Source organism: Mirounga angustirostris, unplaced genomic scaffold, assembly GCF_029215605.1.
Source record: "Mirounga angustirostris isolate CCGP_5_RB_7025 unplaced genomic scaffold, mMirAng1.0.hap1 SCAF_1, whole genome shotgun sequence".
Taxonomy (NCBI): domain Eukaryota; kingdom Metazoa; phylum Chordata; class Mammalia; order Carnivora; family Phocidae; genus Mirounga; species Mirounga angustirostris.
Window position 1 is genome coordinate 110,920,940 of NW_026991709.1, and position 25,496 is coordinate 110,946,435.

A 25,496-nucleotide genomic window follows, 5' to 3' on the forward strand; every position below is an offset into this window, starting at 1 on the left:
CTCCAACAAAATGCAAAGAGAAGAGAGACATTCTCCATCTTATCCAGAGACACAAACTATGGCACATTAAGGGCTCTAACCTATTTGGGTTGTGATATGCTAAATGTGCCCAGATATTGACAGAGACCCCAGTGTTCAGTGAAGTAGCAGAGGTGTGCCAGCAGAGGGCGCGGTGTCCAGCAGAGCAGAGGTAGCATTCGTCAGAAGACCTGTGGTGTGTGTGGGGGGGAGGGGGATAATGGCGACACCTGGTAAGAGTGAATTCATTTACCAAACATAAGTCAGACATCTCTTGGAGCCTCCCAGGCCATACATGAAATGCGAGGCAGGCATTAAATGGATCATCATGTAGGACCGAGTCAGTAACCTATTAGTTGGTAATAATAACTAATAATTAGTTGGTATTAATAATAGTTGTACAAATTAATAATCCAAAAGTAATAATGTACTCCATTTGTTCTCAGAGGCTGCTCTTTTGGTCCAAAATTCAAGTTATGAATTTTCTTAATCTTCTAATTCGGAGAAATAGCCTACATCCATAGATAAGGTCAGCAGAGCTGGCCTGAGGGAGTTTCCTCGAAGAATGAAATTAGTACAATTAGCAGTATGAGGAAGGGTCTGAAGATTGATGGCCTTGAAAGCCACACTGAAAAACAACAAATTCAGCAGATGGTCACAGGTACTACAGATTCTTGAGCAGAGAAGAAAAGCCCTACAGGTTTCTGAGGAAGGTCATTTGGGGGATTTAGCGCAAGATGGACTGGAAAAAAGAAAGAATGGAGAAAGAGCATAAGGGTGATGATCACTGGTTTTGAAGTCTGATCCTCCTCTCTCTTGCTAGCTGTGTGGCTGTGAGTTTCCCTGCAGTTTTAATAAGGATTAGAGCAAATAAAATGATATATGTAAAATCTATAGCCTAGTTCCTCAGGTAGTGATAGTTATTACTGCTTGTTTAAAGTAGTAAGAGCTTTGCATAGGGGATAATAAATGTAAAGAAAAAGGAAGAGATTTTTCCAGAGGAAATACTGGCTAATTTGGTGATTGCCAATGGGTGCTCTGGAGAGTGAATATTATGGGCTGAATGTTTGTGTTCCTCCTCAAATTTATATACGGAAGCCCTAACTCCCAATATAATGGTATTTGGAGGTGAAGTCTTTCGAGGTAACTGGGTTTAGATTTGCTCATCAGAGTGGGACTCCCCACATGCACACACAAAAAGAGATGAGTGAGCACACAGTACAAGGACTGCTGTCTGCTAGCCCAGAAGAGGGTCCTCACCAAGAACCAAGTCTGCTGGCACCTTGATCTTGAACTTCCCACCTTCTAGAACTGTGAGAAATAAAGGTCAGTTGTTTAACCGAGTCTAGGGTATTTTGTTATAGGAACCCAAGTTGACTACGACAGTGAGGATTCAGTAATCACATCTCTAACTCAGGTGTTATTCTGATTTAGTTGGTCTAGGATGGGGCCTGGGCTTCCATATCATCAAGTTTCTTCAGGCAATTCTACTATGCAGCCAAGTCTAGTGAATTAGACTTGAGGTCTCTTAGGAGTTCAGACTGTGGTCTTATATGTCTTCAAATCCCCAGAGAACCCAGCAATTTCTCTGAGCATAGAAGTTACTTGAACTTGTATTGCAGTGAATAGTAATGGGGAAATTGGCAAGCAGTAAAAGGAGATCATTTAATTGTCAACATGTTAAATTTCAACTTTTGACTGGGTATCCACGAAAACTTATGCTGGAGATGACTGGTAATATGGGACAAGAAAGAGAGAATGTACACATATGTATTTGGGAATCATTTAAATGCATGTGGTAGCTAAAATTATGAAAGAACACCCAAACATGGTTAATACATCAAATTCCTGAGGCCTCAACTAAAAGCATTAGATGGAAGGTAAATTAATATAACCAGGTAAAATTGAATTTAAAAACAATATTTAGAGGGCGCCTGGGTGGCTCAGTCGGTTAAGCGTCTGCCTTCAGCTCAGGTCATGATCCCAGGGTACTGAGATTGAGTCCCACATCAGGCTCCCTGCTCAGTGGAGAGTCTGCTTCTCCCTCTGCCCTTCCCTCCCCTCCTCATGCTTGCTCTCTCTCTCTCTCTTGCAAAACTAAATAAAATCTTTTTAAAAATTAAAAAAAAACAATATCTAGAGAACATAGCTTGTATAAAAAAACTATATTTGAACAAAATGTATCCATTTCAAGATCAAAAGTAAGAAAGAAATAAAGAACCCTGTACAAAATTTAATTGATCAGCAAGTTATCTTGTGGGAGCCTCTTCATAATATTAATAAAGTAGATATATGTTGTTGAAATGCTCCCCAACATTGACTCCTCTTCTTCTGGCAAAAGTACTTCAGTTTCTCTTCGGGGGACTAGCTTCACCCCAATGCACACAGTCTTGTCAATTAAAATGCCCAAAAGCCTTCCCAGCCAGAGCTGTGCCAATGTCCAAAGCCAAAAATTACTGAAGTTGATTAATTCTGACAAAAGAACCCCGAGGACACTTCTAGACCCCAAACTACTCAGGTTCCTCTCATCTCTAGGGCCTTGTTCTGTGTCTTTTCATTTGAATCTGTGAGTTGTAACAACATATTTTGCCTCTAGAGGGTCCATTTCTCTTGCTTTCAAATCAAGCGCTCTTCAAGCCATGTATCTTATCTTTCCTTCAGCCTGGCTTAGATTTTCTAACTGCTGTCATTCCCACCTTCAAGTCTTAAACCTAGAAATATAGACAAACATTACGTGGAAGTTCAGATGGTAGACTATCAATGTCTGAGAGGCCATTTGAAAGATGGAATAACCCTGGCCAGTAAGCTCAGGATCAAGGCCAGACCTCAGACTTCCTGAAGGGGTGACATCAAGAGGCCTAGGATGAAAGGCCTAGGATCAAACTTCTGTCCATATGAAAACCTGCACATTAATGTTTATAGCAACTTTATTCACATTTGCCAAAACTTGGAGACAACCAAGATGTCCTTCAGGAGGTGAATGGATAAATAAACTGGTACATCCAGACAGCGGAATATTATTCAGCACTATCAAGTCATGAAAGACATGGAGGAATGTTAAATGCATATTACTGAGGGAATGAAGCCAATCTGAAAAGACTGCATACTGTATGATTCCAACTATATGACATTCTGGAAAAGGCAAAAGTATGGAGACAGTAAGATCAGCAACTGTCAGTAGTGGGAGTGGGGAGATGAATAGGTAGAGCAGAGGACTTTTAGGACAGTGAAATTGCTCTGTATGATACTATGATGGACACCTGTCATTAAGCATTTGTCCAAACCCGTAGAATGTATGTCAAGAGTGTTGTACATGATGAAGCCTCATGTAAACTATGGACTTTGGGGGGTGATGTGTCAATGTGTTCATCAATTGTAACAAACGTACCACTCTAGTGGGGATGTTGACAATGGAGGAGGCTCTGCATGTGTGGGGGCAGGGGTTATATGGGAAATCTCTGTACCTTCAGCTCAATTTTGCTGTGAACCTAAAACTGCTCTAATAAAGTTAAAAAAATATCTTCCTTTCCCCAGCAGCTGCCAACCCAAATATCATAACAGTCTTGTTAGGGTCAGACACTACCTCTTCCTCCTCCGGGGAGCAGGAGGATGTCTATAGACAAAGTAGACTCTTTAGATCAGATGGAATTCCAGTAGCTTCTGTGCAAGGCTGGCTTCATGGGTGTGAGTCCATTTCACAGGACTCAGTGCTTAGAAGGGCCTGCCCACAGGGCACCTGGCTGCCTCAGTCGGTAGAGCACGTGATTCTTGATCTTGGAGTCATGAGTTTGTCCCACCTTGGGGATAGAGTTTACTTAAACAGGGAAGGGGCCTGTACTCTGCTTATTAACACTTTGCTGTCACCATCTTGAAACTCTTCTTTTTGAACAAGGAACTCCACATTTTTATTTTGCACTGGGGCCATTACTTCTATGCCCAAGGTGTATCACTTCTCTACCATCATCATTACCAAACTCTATTTAAATTCCTTGAGAAAGTCTTTCATTGCCAGGGTTTAAAATGCAACGTCTGCTTGGGTTTTATGGTCCAAATATATGATTTCAATCAATTGGGGGTTTGGGGGAGGAAGCACAAGCCAGGGACTTCAGGTTCCTTAAGTGAGTGCCAGATGTCCAAGGAGGTGGGGAGGGATGCAAAAACAAAACAGGCTGGGCACAATAAAAGATCCTCTCTGGTGATATCACAATTCTAGGATTTGACCTGTTTAGCTTCAACTGAACATAGAAAAATAAACAAAACTGTGCGTAGGAGTAATTTTGCCTCAGGGTGGAAATGTAAGCAGCTCTGCTTTGCTAGGTCTTTTAGGACTCTAAAAATACAGCTCCCTTTTCTTCCAAAAGGAACTAAATTGCTAAGAGATTTCTGAAGGTATTCCCAGGTCACATAGTGCCTGATCTGCAACTATGTCGGGGTTACAGAGTACCTATTTCCTCTTTCAAGTGTGCTCACCATCCTTCCATCCCTCCCCAGATCAAATAAGCAACTGAGGGGTTGCCTGGGTGTGATAGATCTGACCCAATTCCAATGTCTTTCCTTCACTTCCTCTGTGCATCTCCTGTATACCTTTTTGTCTGTATCACCTTTTTCTTTCTCTACTGCTTCCATTTTTTGCTTAGTGATCTATTTTAGGAAATCTCTCTTCTTTCTTTCCTTCATTTCATTTGTAAACACCAAATTACTTCAGTTGTAATTAAATTCAAGAATAGTGAAAGTTTGTATCAAGGAGAAGAGAAGATATGTTTGTATGTATATAGTAAAGAACAAGTATCTAAAGCACACAAAAATGACCAAAATCATACTTAGTAATATCCTAAAAGTTATTTTCTTCTTTTTTCTTCATTTAAATCTGCTTTTTTAAAAAAGTAGCATTCAAACTTTCTAAAGGAATTCTCATTCTATTTTTATATATTTCTTATTCTGGCACTAGTTTTTAAAATTTTTCAAACTGCATTAAAAAAAAATGTAGGGTGCCTAGGTGGCTCAGTCAGTTAAGTATCTGCCTTCAGCTCAGGTCATGATCTCAGGGTCCTGGGATTGAGTTCCACATTGGGCTCCCTGCTCAGCAGGGAGTCTGCTTCTGCCTCTCCCTCTGCTCCTCCCCCCAGCTTATTCTCTCTCTCTCTCAAACAAATAAATAAAATCTTAAAATAAAATGTATACACAGTTCTTCCATTTAATTCTTCATGGGCTCACCTCAGCACCAATAATTAGTTACATTATTACCTCTCTGGGAAAACACATTCTATTTTGTAAACATTTGACCTACAAATAAACTCTTGGGACATGATTCATTTGCAGCCAATAGATAACTGACAGAATCAGGAGAAAGGTAAAAATAAGTCTGATGGCAAGGGGCTAAAGAGGGTTAATTCAAGGAACCTGGCAATGAAAAAAAGAAAGAACAACAAACCAGCCTATTAGACTGGCAACTTTTAAGTGAGTGAACGTATTTTCCGGATTATGTTGTAAAATCTGTTAATTTTCATCTACAATGCTCTGATTTTTGGAACCCTCTAGTGGCCCTATCAGGAATTGTTTAGGCAAAACAAAAGGCTTTTAATTTTCAAATTCACTTAAAATATGATTGTATATATTATAAACACTTTTCGAAGTGCACTTTTCTGACTCCTAATTTAAGACAGCAAAATAAGCACATGCATTTGGCTCTCTCTTGTCTAAGGATCTCAGAAAAATGCCAGGAAAGTGGTAGTACATCGATGGTAACACTGGCATGAAGGCAGTGGTCTAGAAGATGTAAGAACTCTAGAAGACAGAAAGTAGATGGAATCATCCTAGTTGGCTCACGTATCATCTCCACAACATACCAAGAAAAAGGTGAAGTAAAGATAGGAGCTGGTCAAGCCCCAGAGAGGTTCCATTAATAAGCCTTCACTGTAAACACGTCCCCACAACTGCAGCAGCGTTTCCATGCCTGACACCTAACCTCACCAACTCCAGTTGCCCCTGAGTGGTCCCTGTAGATGGGTAACATTGCGGGGGCCTGTGGCTGAGCCCTCATGTGATGGAGGGGTTACACACAGTCTCAGCTGACTGTGGCTGTCAATGGATTGTGTTTTTAGGGAAACAGCTAAGGAGCCAAGATTAAAATGTTTACCTTACGATTTACTTTTGGAAAACTCAACAGCCTACTTTTTCACATTTCACAGACTTTCTGATATGAAATTTCTTTTGGAATTTAAGCACAGTAACTTTTACTTGCCAAGGGGTATAAATTCTGGAAGTATTTAGTTCAAAAAAGGAATGTAATAGTTTATCTGAAGCAGGTTGGTGGCTCATTAATCTTTTGAACAATAAAGGTTTAAATGGTTCAATCCTTATCAAAATCAATCTGGCCCATTGCCTTATTTCTTAAAAAATAAAAGTTTAGGTGTTAAGATGCCAATTTGCAGTCATTCATGAGATTCACTCAAGTAACTCGATCATACTTCCATTAAGTAAACACAATGGTCTCAGAGTGATAGCAGTACCCAATATCAAAACAAATTGATTAAAAACCCCAAATGGTGAGGTTGATGAAGGAAAACACAATAAAGGGAACATTTAAATTTTTTAAAAAGATTTTATTTATTTGAGAGAGCGCGAGAGTGAGGGGGGAAGAGAGAGAGAGAGAGAGAGGAGAAGCAGACTCCCCGATGAGTAGGGAGCTTGACACAGGGCTTGATCCCAGGATTCTGGGATCATGACCTGAGCCGAAGGCAGATGCTTAACGACTGAGCCACCCAGGTGCCCCAGGAACATTTAAATTTTTAAATATGATATGACCAGCAATTCCACTTCTGGGCATTTATATAGTGGAGAATATAAGAAGCAAAATAACTATATACTGTATTATGATTATTTTCATGTTATTTTGTATTCTTGTAGAGTGGAAGTTAGCAAACTTTTTCATTTTTCTTTTTTGGCAAACCTTTTCTGTAAAGGGCCAGAGAAGAAATGTTTTAGACTTTTCAAGCTACATAGTCTTTTGCAACTACTCAACTGCAGCTGTAGCATGAAAGCAGGTATGGCTGTATTCCAATAAAACTTTAAAGACACAGAAAGCTGAATTTCATATAATTTTCATGTGTCACCAAATCATCTTTTGATTTCTCAAACATTTAAAAATGCAAAAACTAGGGGCGCCTGGGTGGCTCAGTTGGTTAAGTGACTGCCTTCGGCTCAGGTCATGATCCTGGAGTCCTGGGATCGAGTCCCACATCGGGCTCCCTGCTCGGCAGGGAGCCTGCTTCTCCCTCTGACCCTCCCCCCTCTCATGTCTCTCTGATTCTCTGTCCCAAATAAATAAATAAAATCTTTAAAAAAAAAATGCAAAAACTAGGGCCCCCTGGGTGGCTCAGTTGGTTAAGCGTCTGCCTTCGACTCAGGTCATGATCCCGGGGTCCTGGGATCGAGTCCCGCATTGGGCTCCCTGCTCAGCGGGGAGCCTGCTTCTCCCTCTCCCTCTGCCCCTGCTTGTGTTCTTTCTCTGACAAATAAATAAGTAAAATCTTTTTTAAAAAAATGCAAAAACTCCACTGTGCTGCACAGGATTCAGCCCAAGGGCTGTCGCTGCTAAGCCATGGTCTACAGCATCATTTTTTTTTAAGGCTGCACGGTATTCCATCCTACTATTAAAAATTTTCACTGTTATAAACATCACATATTTTTGCAGACATTTACTTCCCTTTCATGCTACCTCAAACATCAGGAGATATACTCTGAAGAGTAAATGAATTCCACCCGATCTCCATAACACTGAGTCCTTATCTTAGAAATGAAAGGCATATGGTAGTCATATATTGAACTGCAAGAAGACAATTTCTTATTCTGAAGTCTAGTCTCAGTTGATTATGATTTTTAAACTTTATAAAACTATAATCTTCCTTATATAAAAAATTAAACATAACAAATAAGGCTAACATTCCTTTTGACCACCCTCCACCTTAGTCAATGTCATCCATTTAGTATATACCCTCACCAAACTTTTTCTATTAAGTTTGCATACTTAAATGTACCCATAGAGGGGCGCCTGGGTCAGTTGGTTAAGTGACTGCCTTTGGCTCAGGTCATGATCCCGGGGTCCTGGGATCAAGCCCTGCATCAGGCTCCCTGCTCGGCTGGAAGCCTGCTTCTCCCTCTCCCACTCCCCCCTGCTTCTGTTCCCTCTCTCGCTGTGTGTGTTTCTCTCTCTGTCAATTAAATAAATAAATAAATAAATAAAATCTTTTTAAAAAATGTACCCATAGAAACTATAGTGTTAATTGAAAATATTCAGTATTTTATATTTTTGGCAACATACATAGCATTTTTTGACACAAATGATCTCTATTTCTTTTCCAAGAAAACAATTCCTTTTTTTCAAATGATAGAATTGGGTTTTGGTCTTTTTCTCTTCCCTCACTGGGAAACTTGCCTAACTCATGAAAGGAGAGCCTTTGTGTCCACTGAAGTGCCTCTCCTCAAGACTATAATGCCCTTCAGAGATGCTTATGGTAAATACCAAAAACATTTTTGGGATAATTGAGCAAGGGAGATTTTTATGAAAATCCAGGATTTATAGATTTTCCTTTATAATGAATACAGCAATGTATTTAAAATTTCATCCTCAAGCATACCTTCATCACCTTACCCTCTTTCTTCTATCACCTTACTCTCAGAGGATAATGTTTAAAATAAAAATCAAACAAAATATGTAGTCAAAGAATACATCAGTGGGGGGCGCCTGGGTGGCTCAGATGGTTAAGCGTCTGCCTTCGGCTCAGGTCATGATCCCAGGGTCCTGGGATCGAGTCCCGCATCGGGCTTCCCGCTCCTTGGGAGCCTGCTTCTCCCTCTGTTTCTCTCTGTCTCTCATGAATAAATAAATAAAATCTTTAAAAAAAAAAAAAAAAGAATACATCAGTGGGGCGCCTGGGTGGCTCAGATGGTTAAGCGTCTGCCTTCGGCTGAGGTCATGATCCCAAGGTCCTGGGATCGAGTCCCGCATCGGGCTCCCTGCTCCTTGGGAGCCTGCTTCTCTCTCTCTCTCTCTGTCTCTCATGAATAAATAAATAAAATCTTTAAAAAAAAAAAAGAATACATCAGTGATTTTTATATTGACATGTGCTCAGAAATGAAACATTTTTTTTTAAGAGTTGAATGGATTAAATGATTACAGAAATAAAGACAATTCTGAAAATATGAGCCTAAGAATTTTGGTAGGAACAGTTAGCCTGGAACAATTTAAATGCATCTGACTAAAACAAAAGTCAATGATACTATCTTTGAGATAAACATTTTGAAGATAATTAATGTTTACTGTAAATTCTGCTATAAATGAGTAATTAATTTTTAAAAAATTGTTAGGCTGCCAGGCCAAAAAACATTACATTATCTTAGGACGCATTATTTAATATTTTATTAAAAAAACAATTTTTTAAAAAGATTTTATTTATTTATTTGAGAGAAAGAGTGAGAGAGCACAAGTCAGGGGGAGAGACAGAGGGAGAAGCAGACTCCCCGCTGAGCAGGGAGCCCGATGCCAGGCTCGATCCCAGGACTCTGGGATCACGACCTGAGCTGAAGGCAGATGCTTAACCAACTGAGTCATCCAGGTGCCCCAGAAAAACAATTTTTAAGGTAATACATTGTAAAAGTAATCTATCTGTTTAAGTTTCTATTATCAGAAATAAATTAATGTTGAAAGCAATTATATATGTGCAAGCACACACACACACACTTCCACCCACCCCGACCCTCTACACACAAAACATTTAAAATACAATTGTTTTTTTAAATTTATTTTTTTAATTTAAATTCAATTAGTTAACATATAATGTATTATTAGTTCCAGAGGTAGAGGTCAGTGACTCATCAGTCCTATATAATACCGAGTGCTCCTTACATCACATGTCCTCCTTAATGTCCATCACCCAGTTACCCCATCCCCAACTCCCTCCCCTCCTGCAATCCTCAGTATGTTTCCTATGATTAAGAGTCTCTTATGGTTTGTCTCCCTCTCTGATTTTGCCTTTTCTTTTTTTCTCTCGTCCCCTATGATTCCGTTTTGTTTCTTAAATTCCACATATGAGATCATAAGATAATAGTCTTTCTCTGATCGACTCATTTTGCTTAGCATAATACCCTCTAGTTCCATCCATGTAGTTACAAGTGGCAAGATTTCTTTTTTTTTTTTTTAATGTCTCAGTAGTATTCCATTGTGTGTATATATATACCACATTTTTATCCATTCATCTGTCAGTGGACGTCTGGGCTCTTTCCATAGTTTGGCTATTGTGGACACTGCTGCTACAAACACTGGGGTGTAGGTGCCCCTTTGGATCACGTTTATATCTTTGGGGTAAATCCCTAGTCGTGCAATTGCTGGGTCATAGGCAGCTCTATTTTCAACTTTTTGAGGAACCTCCATACTGTTTTCCAGAGTGGCTGCACCAGCTTGCATTCCCACCAACAGTGTAGGAGGGCTCCCCTTTCTCCACATCCTCACCAACATCTGTCCTTTCCTGACTTGTTAATTTTAGCCATTCTGACTGGTGTGAGGTGGTATCTCATTGTGGTTTTGATTTGTATTTCCCTGATGCCAAGTAATGTTGAGCACTTTTTCATGTGTCTGTTGGCTAGTGGCATGTCTTCTTTGGAGAAATGTCTGTTCATGTCTTCTGCCCATTTCTTGATTGGATTATTCTTTGGGTGTTGGGTTTGATAAGTTCTTTATAGATTTTGGATATTAACCCTTTATCTGATAAGGCACTTGCATATATCTTTTCCCATTCTATTGGTTGTCTTTCAGCTTTGTCGACTGTTTCCTTTGCTGTGCAAAAGCTTTTTATCCTGATGAAGTCCCGATAGTTCATTTTTGCCTTTGTTTCCCTTGCCTTTGGGGATGTGTCTAGCAAGAAGTTACTGCAACCAAGGTCACAGAGGTTGCTGCCTGTGTTCTCTAGGATTTAATGGATTCCTATTTCACATTTAGGTCTTTCATCCATTTTGAGTCTATTTTTATGTATGGTGTATGGAAATGGTCCAGTTTCATTCTTCTGCATGTGGCTGTCCAATTTTCCCAACAGCATTTGTAGAAGAGACTGTCTTTTTTCCATTGGATATTCTTTCCTGCTTTGTCGAAGATTGGTTGACCACAGGTTGAGGGTCCATTTCTGGGCTCTCTATTCTGTTCCATTGATCTATGTGTCTGTTTTTGTGCCAGTACCATACTGCCTTGATGATTACAGCTTTGTCATAGAGCTTGAAGTCCGGAATTGTGATGCCACCGGCTTTGGTTTTCTTTTTCAACATTCCTTTGGCTATTTGGGGTCTTTTCTGGTTCCATATCAATTTTAGGATTATTTGTTCCAGCTCTGTGAAAAAAGTTGATAGTATTTTGATAAGGATTGCATTTGAATGTGTAGATTGCTTCGGGTAGCATAGATATTTAAACAATATTTGTTCTGCACATCCACGAGCATGGGACGTTTTTCCATTTCTTTGTGTCTTCCTCAAATTCTTTCATGAGTGTTCTATAGTTTTCTGAGTACAGATTCTTTGCCTCTTTGGTTAGATTTATTCCTAGGTATCTTATGGTTTTGGGTGCAATTGTAAATGGGATCAACTCCTTAATTTGTCTTTCTTCTGTCTTGTTGTTGGTGTATATAAACGCAACTGATTTCTGTGCATTGATTTTATATACTGCCACTTTACTGAATTCCTGTGAGTTCTAGCAGTTTTGGGGTGGAGTCTTTTGGGTTTTCCACATAGAGTATCATGTGATCTGAGAAGAGTGAGAGTTTGACTTCTTTGCCAATTTGGATGCCTTTTATTTCTTTTTGTTGTCTGATTGCTGAGGCTAGGACTTCTAGTACTATGTTGAACAACAGTGGTGATAGTGGACATCCCTGCCATGTTCCTGACCTTGAGGAAAAGCTCTGTTTTTCCCCATTGAGAATGATATTCACTGTGGGCTTTTTGTGTATGGTTTTTATGATATTGAGGCATGTTCCCTCTATCCCTATACTGAGAAGAGTTTTAATCAAGAAAGGATGCCATACTTTGTCAAATGCTTTTTCTGCATCTATTGAGAGGATTATATGGTTCTTGTCCCTTATTAATGTAGTGTACCACATTGATTGATTTGCAGATGTTGAACCACCCTTGCAGCCCAGGAATAAATCCCACTTGGTTGTGGTGAATAATCCTTTTAATGTATTGTTGGATCCTATTGGCTAGTATCTTGGTGAGAATTTTTGTATCCATGTTTATCAGGGATGTTAGTCTGTAATTCTTTTTTGGTCAGGTCTTTGGTTTTGGGATCAAGGTAATGCTGGCCTCATAGAAAGAGTTTGGAAGTTTTCCTTCCATTTCTATTTTTTGAAACAGTTTCATAAGAATAGGTATTAATTCTTCTTTAAATGTTTGGTAGAATTCCCCTGGGAAGCCATCCAGCCTGGACTCTAGTTTTTTGGGAGATTTTTGATTACTGCATCAATTTCCTTGCTAGTTATATGTCTGTTCAGGTTTTCTATTTCTTCCTGGTTCAGTTTTGGTAGCTTATATGTCTCTAGGAATGCATCCTTTTCTTCCAGATTGCCTAATTTGTTGGCATATCAGTTGCTCATATGTTCTTGTAATTGTGATCTCTCCTCTGTTATTCCTGATTTTATTTGGGTCCTTTCTCTTTTCTTTTTGTTAAGTCTGGCCAGGGGTTTATCAATCTTATTAATTCTTTCAAAGAACTAACTCCTAGTTTCATTGATCTGTTCTACTGTTCTTTTGGTTTCTATTCCATTGATTTCTGCTCTAATCTTTATTAATGCTCTTTTCCTGCTGGGTTTTGGCTTTATTTGTTCTTTCTCCAGCTTCTTTAGGTGTAAGGTTAGATTGTGTATTTGAGACCTTTCTTGTTTCTTGAGAAAGGCTTGTATTGCTATATACTACTTCCCTCTTAGGACTGACTTTGCTGCATCCCAAAGGTTTTGAAGAGTTATGTTTTCATTTTCATTTGTTTCCATGAATTTTTTAAAATTCATCTTTAATTTCCTGGTTGACTCATTCATTTAGTAAGATGTTCCTTAGCCTCCATATATTTGATTTTTTCCAAATTTCCTCTTGTGAATGAGTTCAGTTTTCAAAGCATTGTGGTCTGAAAATATGCAGGGAATGATCCCAATCTTTTGGTACCAGTTGAGATCTGATTTATGACCCAGGATGTGATCTATTCTGGAGAATGTTCCATGTGCACTCGAGAAGGTGTATTCTGTTACTTTAGGTTGGAATGCTCTGAATATATTTTGAAGCCCATATTGTCCAGTGTGTCATTCAAAGCCCTTGTTTCCTTGTTGATCTTCTGTTTAGATGATTTGTCCATTGCAGTGAGTGGGGTGTTAAAGTCCCCTGTTATTTTTGTATTATTATCAATGTGTTTCTTTAATTTTGTTACTAATTGGTTTATATAATTGGCTGCTCCCATGTTAGGGGCATATTTACAATTGTTAGATCTTCTTGTTGGATAGACCCTTTAATTTTGATATACTGTCCTTTCTTATATTTTATTACAGTTTTTGGTTTAAAATCTAATTTGTCTGATATAAGGATGGCTACCCCAGCTTTCTTTTGATGTCCATTAGCATGACATGGTTTTCCACCCCCTCACTTTAAATCTGGAGGTGTCTTTGGGTCTGAGTCTCTTGCAGACATCATATTGATGGGTCTTGCTTTTTTATCCAATCTGATACCCTGTGTCTTTTCATTAGGGGCATTTAGCCCATTTACATGCAGAGTAACTATTGAAAGATATGAATTAGTGCCATATTATTACCTGTAAAGTGACTATTTCTGTATACTGTCTCTGTTCCCTTCTGATCTGTTACTTTTGGGTTCTCTCTTCACTTAAAGGATCCCTTTTAATATTTCTTACACGGCTGGTTTGGTGATCTAATTCTTTTAGTTTCTGTTTGTGCTGGAAGCTTTCTCTCTCCTTCTATTTTGAATGACATCCTAGTTGGATAAAGTACTCTTGGCTGCATATTTTTCTGATTTAGCACCCTGAATGTATCATGCCAGTCCTTTCTGGCCTGCCAGGTTTCTGTGGATAAGTCTGCTGCCAGTCTAATGTTTTTATTCTTGTAGGTTACAGACTCCTTGTCCTGAGCTGCTTTCAGGATTTTCTGTCTCTGAGATTTCCAAGTTTCACTATTATATGTCGGGGTGTGATCTATTTTTATTGATTTTGAGAGGGATTCTCTGGACTTGGATGCCTGTTTCCTTCCCCAGATTAGGTTAATTCTCTGCTATAATTCACTCTGGTATACCTTCTGCCCACCCACCCTTTCCTCTTCTTCTGGGATCTCAATTATTCTAACACTGTTTCACTTTATGGATCACTTATCTCTCGAATTCTCCTCTGTGGTCCAGTTGTTATCTTTTTCTCAGCTTTATTCTCCATCATTTTGTCTTCTATATCACTAATTCTCTCTTCTGCCTCATTTATCCTAGCAGTTAGAGCCTCCATTTTTTATTGCATCTCATTAATAGCCTTTATTTCAACTTGATTAGATTTTAGTTCATTTCTCCAGAAAGGGATTCTCGTGTCTTCTATGCTTTTTTCAAGCCCAGCTAGTATCTTTAAAATTGTTATTCTGAACTCTAGTTCTGACATCTTACTTATATCCATACTGATTAGGTCCCATACTGTCTCTTGTTCTCTTTTTTGAGGTGAGGTTTTCCATCTTGTCATTCTGTCCAGAGAAGAATAGATGAACAAGAGAACAAAACAACAACGACCCCAGAGAAATATACACTAAACAAATCAGAAGGGACCTGAAACCGGGGGGGGGGTGGAATATAATCAGACAGGTGAACAGAAGAGAGCAATAGACTGGATCCTGTGTGTATTTTGGTCTGTTAGAAAACTAGATCCCAAAATTCTAAAGAAAAACTTCTCCCTGGTCTCCATCCACAGTGTGCTCACCCAGCCTGTGTCCAAGAGTTTCTATCTCAGGCACGTGACCATGTTCCAAACCCTGTAGGCTCCTTTGGTGTGCACCCACGCAACTCCTCCCAGGGGAGGAAGAGCGATGGTTTTGCCACGGTTCTGCGGCTTGCTGGGCCCCTGCTTGGAGAGTGGTCACCCAACTGTGCCAAAGTTCCTGGTTTATGGCAACCCTGAGCTGAGAACCCACTCCTGGGATTGCTGGTTGCAGCCAGCTTCCCTGCTCCAATGCCTGGGAACTTTGCCACACGCAGGCAACCCCCCTCTTCCTGTGACCCCAAGGATCCTGAGACCACAATGTCCCACCTAGGATTCCGCCCCACCTGAGCACCTTTCAGGCAGGGACGTTCCTCTCCAGAGCAGACTTTTTATTTTATTTATTTGACAGAGAAAGAGAGAGAGAGCACGAGCTGGGGGTTGGGGGGCTGACACGACGGGCAGAAGGAGAAGCAGACTCCCAACTGAGCAGAGAGCCCAATGTGGGGCTTGATCCCAGGACCCTGGATCATGACCTGAGCCGAGGGCAGACACTTAACCAACTGTGCCACCCAGGTGCCCCTGGAGCAGACTTTTAAAAAGTTCTGATTTTGCACTCTGCTATATCACTTTCCGGGACTGCTGACAGAGGCTCCCTCCTCTCACAGTTTATCTTCCCATTTATTGCCTCACATTCACTTCTCTGCACCTTCTACCTTGTAGAAAGTGGTCACTTTTCTATTTGTAGAGTTGCAGCTATTCCTTTAGATCTTTGGTTGCGTTCGCAGGTATTCAGAATGATTTGATAGCTATGTAGCTGAATTCCTGGGACCAGACGAAACTAAGGTCTCCTATTCCTCCGCCATTTTGGACTATCCCTCTGTGTCAAAACACCACTCAACTGTAATGAATTACCAAATCTTAGTAGAAGCTCTGGGATGTCAGTAAACTCAGTTATCTATTTTTATCTCTCAAGCTGTTTCTGTATTCTTTTACCTATCAGTTTAAAGATTACCTCTGAAAAATGAAAACCTGTATTAATGCAAATGAAATAAAAGCAGTTTCAAATGTTAGGGTGCCTGGTTGGCTCAGTCAGGAGAGCGTGTGACTCTTGATCTCAGGGTTGTGATTTCAAGCCCCAAGCTGGGTGTAGAGATTACTTAAATTAATCAAACTTTTAAAGTGACTTTAAATGTAAACCTGATAAAAAAAAAAATTATAACAGACTCTAAAACTATATATAAATTAGTTTTCATAGGTGAGTGTCTTGCATTATCATTACAACTTTTTTTCATCATATGAATAAACAATCAAAATAATCGAGACTCAACTATAGCAAAATAATCATAGTTCATGTTTCGAAAATATTTACTTCATCCTTAAATCACTAGATTATTTGAAATATCAAAATAAAATGTTTTACTATTTTCTATTTTTAAAGTATATTTACTTTAGAACTAAGCAGAAAAACTATTTCAAATACTACAAAAAATATAATCAATTTAGTACATTCAGATTTTTAAGGCTTTTCTTTAAAATTTGGACAATATAATAATTCTTTAGGATAAAAAAAAAAGCCGTATTATATATTCAAAGGAAAAATTTCCCAAGCTTGTCTGATTAATTAATAAAGGACATGTTAACTTAGGAACTTATAACAAAGCGAACAATGATTAAATTTAAATGTTTTTATTCACATGTATGGTAAATACTGTCTCCTAATAAAAAAACCAATGACACTGTCTTTCAATCTGTCAAACTTACTAAAAAGTTCATGTGTTTCTTTTCTTTATCATGTGTTGACATGGTATAGGATGCAGGATGTAAAAATCAATTTAACAGACATTATTAAGTAACTTCACACATATGCAGAATCTTGGATAAATGGTTAAAATTATAGATGAAAATTAAATGTGGGCACATGGATATTTCATGTCCACCAATGGGTTTAACAGAAAATGTGTTTGCACTGATTTCTGGTAACAACTTGCTCTCTGTGAATCTTTAAATACCCAATTCCAAATCTTCCAGCTCCTGGAGAAGGGCTTTCTCTTTTTGAATTTTCTCCAACTAGAAATAAGTTTAAAACAACAAAGTTATTAAATAGGAAATGAAATAAAATAATTATTGGATCTACAGCCAAAACAGCAAAGGATAAAAAATTTATAAAAAGAGTATTTACACTTTAACAGATCTACTGGAAAATACAGATTTAAAAATACAAAGAAACAAGCTCTAATTTGTTTCTTGGTATGAATCAAGGGGGCAAAGGACAGATGCTGTCTTATTGCAACACTGAGGGTCCAAGAAATTTCCCATTCTACAATTGGGCTTCCCTCAGAAGGAGAGAAAGGAGCAAACAGGGCAGTGCAACCTGAAATATAGGAAGGAAGAGAATCTTATGTTTATTTTAATAAGTTGCCTTTATTTTTAACAGCAATGGCTTCAGTATGCCTCTCGGAAATAGCGATTCTCTCATTCACCATGATCTACATCTTATCTTTCCCTATCCTTTCTGTTTAAGTGTAAAAACATTTTACCAAATATATGGCATGTTTTCAAAATAAGTTTTTAAATTTATATGCTCTCCCACTTGATTAAAAAATTGTTTATAATAAAAAGGGGGAAGAGTGGTAGTGACTGCATGCACAAATGAAACATGTAAAAATGACCTGATTTTTTTCGAGCTGTTTTCCAGCTGCTGCTTGTTCTTTCAGTTGTTCGATTGCTTTCAGTTTCTGCGAACATCAAATATAATGAGTCAAGAGAAGGAAGAATAAGTAATTTCAGTATTCAGAATGCAAATTTTCTTAGTAACAACTCAATCACATGAATGGGAAAAATGAATAAGGTGAATCAGTTATTTTACCTTTGGGTCAAGGCTAGTCTATTAAAATGCCAAGGTAAAATTTTTTGTTTTTTAACTTAGATGTAAAATTAAGTACATTAAGAAAATGGGATTTGGCAAAAAAATGTTCAAGCTTTCAAGTAATGGTATACATGTACATGTATAAGTATGTAACTATATCACCAACTTTACCACTTATTCCAGCACTTCATTGTATCCAGACAATGTCTTTGGCTTTAAGAGATACTTTGTCATGCAGCCTGGGAAGACTCTAGAAACCTGGTTTTACCCCAGGTTTTACCCCATCACAAACTGGTTGGAATACGACAAATTAATAAATTTCTTTTTCTCTCTGTTTCTTCATCTTCAAAACTGGGATAAATATCTGTTCCTACCTATCTCACAAATGTCTGATGAAATACTGAGTATAAAAGTGTTCAGCATATTTCTGTACAAAGGTACATTTCTTATTACTCCAAAAATCAATAATAAAGACTAATAACAGCCATTAGACATCTGGGAATAGAACTAAAATCAGTGCCATTCCCAAATTATAGTATTTCATAGTGAGAAAGCAATAATCAGAACTGACACAAACTTCTTAGATGCCATCTTTATACATTTCTCATGGATTTCTTTCAATAAGCACATCTGGCTTTTATTTAAGTGTCTCACCTTCTTTAGGTTCTTGATTTTTTTGTCTATTTCAGGGTCTCCAGAGGTTGACTGCGAGATAGTATTTCGTGGTGTGCTCTGTGGGGCAGGAGTAGGTGCCAAATCTGGACTCTTCTCATTTCTTGCTTCCTGCAGGAAATATTTTCAAAAATTCAATTTTCTAAAATGAAAACACTAAAGTATTTCAACCAACATAGCCTTGGTATATAAAATGCAGAAACCAAAATGCGATTTTATCTTTTATACTACATTTTATATAAATGATCTGAATTGAAGGTCTCATGAAGTAGCCACATTGTCCCATAACAGAAAGATACAACTTAAAAAAAAAAAGAAAATCACAGTATAAGGAGACACCCAAAAGGTTTTTACTATGTCATCGTCATAGGGAACACTTTGCTAGATCTAAAATTTAGAGTTAAAGTAGAATAATAAAATAAAAAATAATACTATATTAGTAATAAAAGGACAAATGAAAAGAAATGAAATGACTTTAGCAGAAAAAACCAGGAGGTTTCTGTATCAGCCAACAAGCATTCCAAATTTTCAGATATTTTGGGATGTGCCACTATATGAATGGTTTATAAATGTGAGAGGGCTCTTCTAATTTAAGGTGTCTGAAGTTTCACTTTCACGATGTCCTCCAAAACTCTAATGAGTATGTATGATCAAGTACATGTAATGGATAATGTTACCGGATTAAGTCCTACAGAGATTTATTTATAATCAGATCAGTGCAGCTCTGCCAAGGAAAACTCAAAGGGAGGCTGCTCTCAGTGTGATCAGACCTCTGATTCTGAACCACTTCGATTTCCCCTCAGGTGCCATATACTTGTTTCCTGGCCTTTGTGTGTGCTAGAACAACTTCAGGTTACCTGGCTGACCCTATTTATCCTTTAGGCCTTTTGGAAAATTCTCTCCCAACCCAAAAGACTGGATTAGTTGCACAATACGTGGTATGTATTCCTACTGTAACAGTGTATTGTACTATCCCCCATTAGACGACTATACCAGAGGTTTCTTTGTTCATTGTTCTGTTTGTGCCCCCAGCATAAGACCTGCTTTACTGCACATGCTAAATAAATGAAGTAGTCAAAGAACTACTCTCCTTTTGTAATTATGACAAGACATACATTTTGACAAGAGGGGGGGAAAAAAAGTTATATAAGGCTTTATTGGCCCTAAGATAGGACTTCTATTTCTTCCTTATAGAGTTCCCGGCGGAATACAAAAGCCCCAAGGCCAAAACTTACTCAGAGTTCTGGGTAAAATGCTCTGAATACCAAAGCATCCCAGGGGGACACGAAACACAGTATCACTCCTATATCTTCATATCTAGGAATGTCTGCCTGAGAGTTTTTGGAGAGTATAGAATTGGAGTCACTTTTTCTTTTTAAAGTCATGTTAGTTGTACTTTTTGTACATTCCAATTCAACAAATATTAATTTCTAACCTTCTATGTAAAAACGCATTACTGAGCAAAGCACTTAACAAAGTAGTCAGAAAGAAACTGTTTAGATTCTACTCTTAAGAAGCCTGGAAGTTGTGGCCCCGCCCCTGCCCCGCCCCTGCCGGCTGGGGTGCCCGAGCCGCTTGCACTGCGACCCCCGCACCTCTGTGAACATGGTGCTGCGAGTGGTGCGGAGCGTGCGGGCTGCGGCCTGCAGTCTGCACGTCGCCTCCGCGCCCACCGCGCGCTGCCTGCCGCGGCTCTGGGGGCTGAGGGCGGGCGCCGTCCAGACACTGCGCACGGGCTCTGCTGTGCTCTCCGTGCGTAAATTCACAAACATGAATGGATAACAACAGAAAATGGTATTGGAACAGTGGGAATCAGTAATTTTGCACAGGAAGCTTTGGGAGATGTTGTTTACTGTAGTCTGTGTGAAGTTGGGACAAAACTGAACAAACAAGATGAGTTCGGTGCTTTGGAACGTGTGAAAGCTGCTAGTGAACTCTATTCTCTATCAGGATTAGTAACTGAAATTAATGAAGCTCTTGCAGAAAATCCAGGACTTGTCAACAAATCTTGTTATGAAGATGGTTGGCTGATCAAGATAGCACTCAGTAATCCTTCAGAGCTGGATGAATTAATGAGTGAAGAAGCATATGAGAAATCTATTGAGGAGCGAAAATGGAACCCCTAAATAAACTAGTATGAAACAACTTAAAAAAAAAAAAAGAAGCCTACAAGTTCTAATATGTAGTTCGGTATTTTCATAATAGAAAACTAAAGGTTCATCTAAAACTAATGATGTAATGTATGGGGATTAACATAAGAATAAAAAAAAAAGAAAACTAAAGGAGAAGAGTGGGTAAAAGGAGAAGAGAGATACTTTGCCTATCAAAATTCACTTTTGATATCAAGTAAGAATTTTAAAAATTTAGTTTGCAAACAGCTGAGAAAATTTTCTTCTAGGAAAGAAGGTTAATGTCAGTACATTTGAAAATCTATTAAAGTGTATGAAATTTAACTTTCTACCATATTTTAAATAACCAAGAGTAAGTTAAAATGTCTTATTATACTTAAATTCTGGTCATTCTCTGAAAATGATGCATATATGGTAAGATTAAATTCTTAGTTTAAATTCCTTTTGGTAAAGTTCATAAGCTTATAAAGTCATCACCAGTTTATAAAAGTACTTGTTTAGATTATATACCTCTGACTCCTTCATCTTTGATTACTTAACTCAGAGGGCTGAGAAAGTGGATCTTGTCATGGACCATTTTCCTTTGTTCTATCACACGACCATAACTAACTCCAACCAGTCATCTCAATAGACATTTTTCCAAAAACACACAGATGGTCAACAGACATGTGAAAAGATGCTCAACATCACTCATCATCAGGGAAACAAATCAAAACCACAATGAGGTATCACCTCACACCTGTCAGAATGGCTAAAATCAACAACACAAGAAACAACAGGTGTTGGTGAGGATGTGGATAAAGGGGAACAGTCTTGCATTATTGGTGGGAGTGTAAACTAGTATAGCCACTCTGGAAAACAGTATGGAGGTTCCTCAAAAAATTAAAAATAGAACTTCCCTACGATCCAGCAATCACACTACTAGGTATTTACCCAAGAATACAAAAATACTAATACAAAGGGATACATACACCCCAATGCTTATAGCACCATTATCTACAAGAGCCAAATTATGGAAATAGATTGTGTCCATCGACTGATGAATGGATAAAGAAGATGTGGTATATACATACAATGGAATTATTAGCCATAAAAAAGAATGAATCTTGCCATTTGCAATGACATGGAAGGAGCCAGAGAGTATTATGCTAAGCAAGGTAAGTCAGAGAGAGACAAATACCGTATGATTTCACTCAGATGTGGAATTTAAGAAACAAAACAAACAAGCAAAGGGAAAAAGAGAGAGAGAGAGGCAAACCAAGAAACAGACTCTTAACAACTATAGAGAACAAACTGATGGTTACCAGAGGGGAGGTGGGGGGCGGGGGATGGGTTAAATAGGTGATGGGGGTTAAGGTGTGCACTTGCTGTGATGAGCACTGGGTGTTGTAAGGAAGTGTTGAATCACTATACTGTACACCTGAAACTAATATTACACTGTATGTTAACTAACTGGAATTCAAATAAAAACTTTTAAAAAATCTTCTAAAATAAATAAATAATCTTCTAATAAAGAGGAAGAAACATCATTTATAAAAATAGGATTCTTAAGTTGAGTGGGTTTCAAAGGCCCTTAAATCTCAATGAGAAGGAATCTTATACTGCCACTATGGAAAACAGTATGGAGGTTCCTCAGAAAACTAAAAATAGAGCTACCATATGATCCAGTAATCCCACTTCTGGAGATATACCAAAGGAAACAAAATCATTATCTCAAAGAGATACCTATATTCTTGTGTTCATTACAGCATTACTCACAATAGCCAAGGTGGAAATAACCTGAAGTGTTCATCAATGGATGAATGGATAAAGAAAATGTGGAATATATATATAAAATGGACTATTATTCAGGGGCGCCTGGGTGGCTCAGTTGGTTAAGCATCTGCCTTCAGCTCAGGTCATGATCCTGGGTCCTGGGATCGAGCCCCACATTGGGCTCCTTGCTCAGTGGGGAGCCTGCTTCTCCCTCTCCCTCTGCTACTCCCCCTGCTCGTATTCTCTAGAGTGCACTCTCTCTCTCAAATAAATAATAAATATTTGAGGAAGGAAAAAAAAAGGGAAATCTTACCATTTGCAACAACATGAATGAACCTGGGGGGATTATGCTAAGTGAAATAAGCCAGACTGTGAAAGAAAACACTGGATGGTATCACTTATATGTGGAATCTATTCAAAATAAAGTCAGGGTGCCTGGGTGGCTCAGTTGGTTAAGCGACTGCCTTCGGCTCAGGTCATGATCCTGGAGTCCCAGGATCGAGTCCCGCATCGGGCTCCCTGCTCAGCAGGGAGTCTGCTTCTCCCTCTGACCCTCCCCCCTCTCATGTGCTCTCTCTCATTCTCTCTCTCAAATAAATAAATAAAATCTTTAAAAAAATAAAAAATAAAAAAAAATAAAGTCAAACTCTTAGAAACAAAGATTAGAATGGTGGTTGCCAGGGGCTATGGAGTGGGGGGGATGGGGACAGACTGGTAAAAGGGTACAAACTTCCAGTTATAAGATGAATAAAGTCTGAGGACCTAATATGTAACATGGTGACCACAGCTGATAATACTGTACTGTATAACTGAAGTTTGCTAAAGAGTAGAACTTCAGTGTCCTCACCTCTCAAAAAGTAAATGTGTAAAGTGATGGATGTGTTAATTAACTCAACTGTGGGCATCTTTTCACAATGTTTACCTATAACAACTTATTACGTTGTACACTTAACAATTTTTGTCAATTATGCCTGAAAATATTAGCTAGGAAAAAAAAAAGAAGAAATCTTATCTACCAGTACTTAAAAGGATACTACTAACTTGTAATATTCAGGGCCAGTAAGAGATCTCTACTCACATGATGAAAGGACAATTCCTGCTTTTATACAAGTCAAATACATGGAATAGATCATTATGCTTAGAATGATCTAAACCTGACCTATTTAAAGATATTTCTGGAGGGGCTCCTGGGTGGCTCAGTCGTTAAGTGTCTGCTGTCCGCTCAGGTCATGATCCCAGGGTCCTGGGATCAAGTCCCGCATCGGGCTCCCTTCTCTGCGGGAAGCCTGCTTCTCCCTCTCCCCCTGCTTGTGTTCCCTCTCTCGCTGTGTTTCTGTCAAATAGATAAATAAAATCTTAAAAAAAAAAGATATTTCTGGAGATGAAATATATTAACTACAAAAGAGCACACTGATTTTTTTTTAAAGCTCAGATTTCAGCAGACTATGGTTGCATAATGCAATTCTATGCCTTAAAATAGTAATTGCCTACCAAAACACATAAACAATCTAGAATTGTCAAAATTCAACCATTACCAGCAAGTCTGCATTATCTGAATCTTAAAAATGTGGTCATGATGATTTCACTAACCAGATACTCCTAGCCTAACTGATTGCACTATCACCATAAGCCATACACAATCATAATTTATCAGTTATTACACTGGTATGGTTTTTCAACTATAAAATCACATAAAAAATTATTTTAGAACAATTCCATTGTTTTGGGTACTTCTGGTGTTCAGACTCCCAGTTGAACAATTTCCTATAGTAATGTTATACTGAGTAACAAAATGGCTTTATGGTCATGCAATTTCTGATCTCTCTTAACAAACATACGCTTTCAGAGAGCAAACCATACCACTTCACACTGGGTTCAACAGAAGGGTCTATAACAAGTAACACACTACACAATCCCATTAGGGTTTAAGGTTTTAAGGCCAGATCCACTTTCCTCACTTCCTCATTATACAAACAGAACTACTCAGAAATTCATAGGCAAACACAAAAGAAAAGGCATTCTGGCTATTTAAGTCTAACTCCAACTACATTTTATAACACAGTAGTCAAGTGTTGGGGTGCCTGGGCAGTTCAGCTGGTTAAGCAGCCGGCCGACTCCTGATTTGGGCTCAGAGCATGATCTCAGGGTCCTGGGATTAAGCTCCACGTTGTCCGCATTGTCAGGCTCTGTGCTCAGCATGGGAGTCTGCTTGAGGATTCTCTCTCCCCCTCTCCCTCTGCCCTTGCCCCTACTCGTGTGCACGTGCATGCATTCTCTTTCAAATAAATAAATCTTTTTTTCAATTTTTTTTTAAGGATTTTATTTATTTGAGACCGAAAGATACAGAGAGAGAGACCATGAGCAGGGGGAGAGGCAGAGGGAGTGGGAGAAGGAGACTCTCCACTGAGCCAGATCCTAGGACACTGGGATCATCACCTGAGCCGAGGGCTTAACCATCTGAGCCACCCAGGTGCCCCTAAATAAATAAATCTTAAAAAAAACACAAAAAACCAAAAAACCCATAATAGTCAAATCTTTAGGACTATAATCTTTAAACTTTGAGGCTTAAATTAAGCTAATTTAACCAATTTTGCTTATTTTGTTTCAAAAAGATTAGTGTCCCAAATACCTGTTTTGCAGCTTTCTTAGCCTCATGCTTCCTTTGATTTTTAAGGGCTGTTTTTGATAATGGCTTATCATTTCCTGCTTGTGGTTTCATATTCTGAGGTGGTTCCTCCTCATGCTGTGGAAAATGTGAAACAAACGATTGTGAAATGGAATCCATGCTTTTAAAAACATGTATCACAAATTATACAATTTTGTTGGTGTGGGATAAACATTTTATTAAATTTCATATCACTGGTAAAGAATATTTCAAAACTCGTATCAGTAGTAGACACACTCCAACTGTCAAGGATGGATTTAATTTAATGAGTATCTTCCTATTAGCTGATATATGATGTCTTTCAGTTATACAAGTGCTGGCAAAATACTGTATAGCTTTGTTAAACAATGGGACTTTTCTTAGTACTATTACTGACACATGCTTCATATGAAATTAGATACTAACAACAGC

At 38.5% G+C, this 25,496-nt stretch overlaps 1 protein-coding gene and 1 pseudogene across 5 annotated transcripts in view; one reads left to right on the forward strand and one right to left on the reverse strand.

The window, feature by feature from the left end:
- Positions 1–4,989: 4,989 nt before the first annotated feature.
- EIF2A (eukaryotic translation initiation factor 2A) overlaps positions 4,990–25,496 on the reverse strand; it is a 49,080-nt gene continuing 28,573 nt past the window's right edge. For 4 of the 5 annotated variants that reach the window (XM_064586332.1, XM_045903556.3, XM_045903555.3 and 1 more), the window contains 4 exons: positions 25,050–25,163; positions 18,519–18,647; positions 17,668–17,733; positions 4,990–17,065 (listed from right to left, as the gene is read on the reverse strand). In XM_064586332.1, the coding sequence (XP_064442402.1) occupies positions 17,000–17,065; positions 17,668–17,733; positions 18,519–18,647; positions 25,050–25,163 (375 nt within the window). In that variant the 3' untranslated portion in view covers positions 4,990–16,999. Of the gene's footprint in view, positions 17,066–17,667; positions 17,734–18,518; positions 18,648–25,049; positions 25,164–25,496 lie in introns of those variants that run through there. The other variant, XR_010410092.1, reaches the window with a different exon arrangement.
- LOC123863720 (glycine cleavage system H protein, mitochondrial-like) lies at positions 18,645–21,142 on the forward strand (annotated as a pseudogene).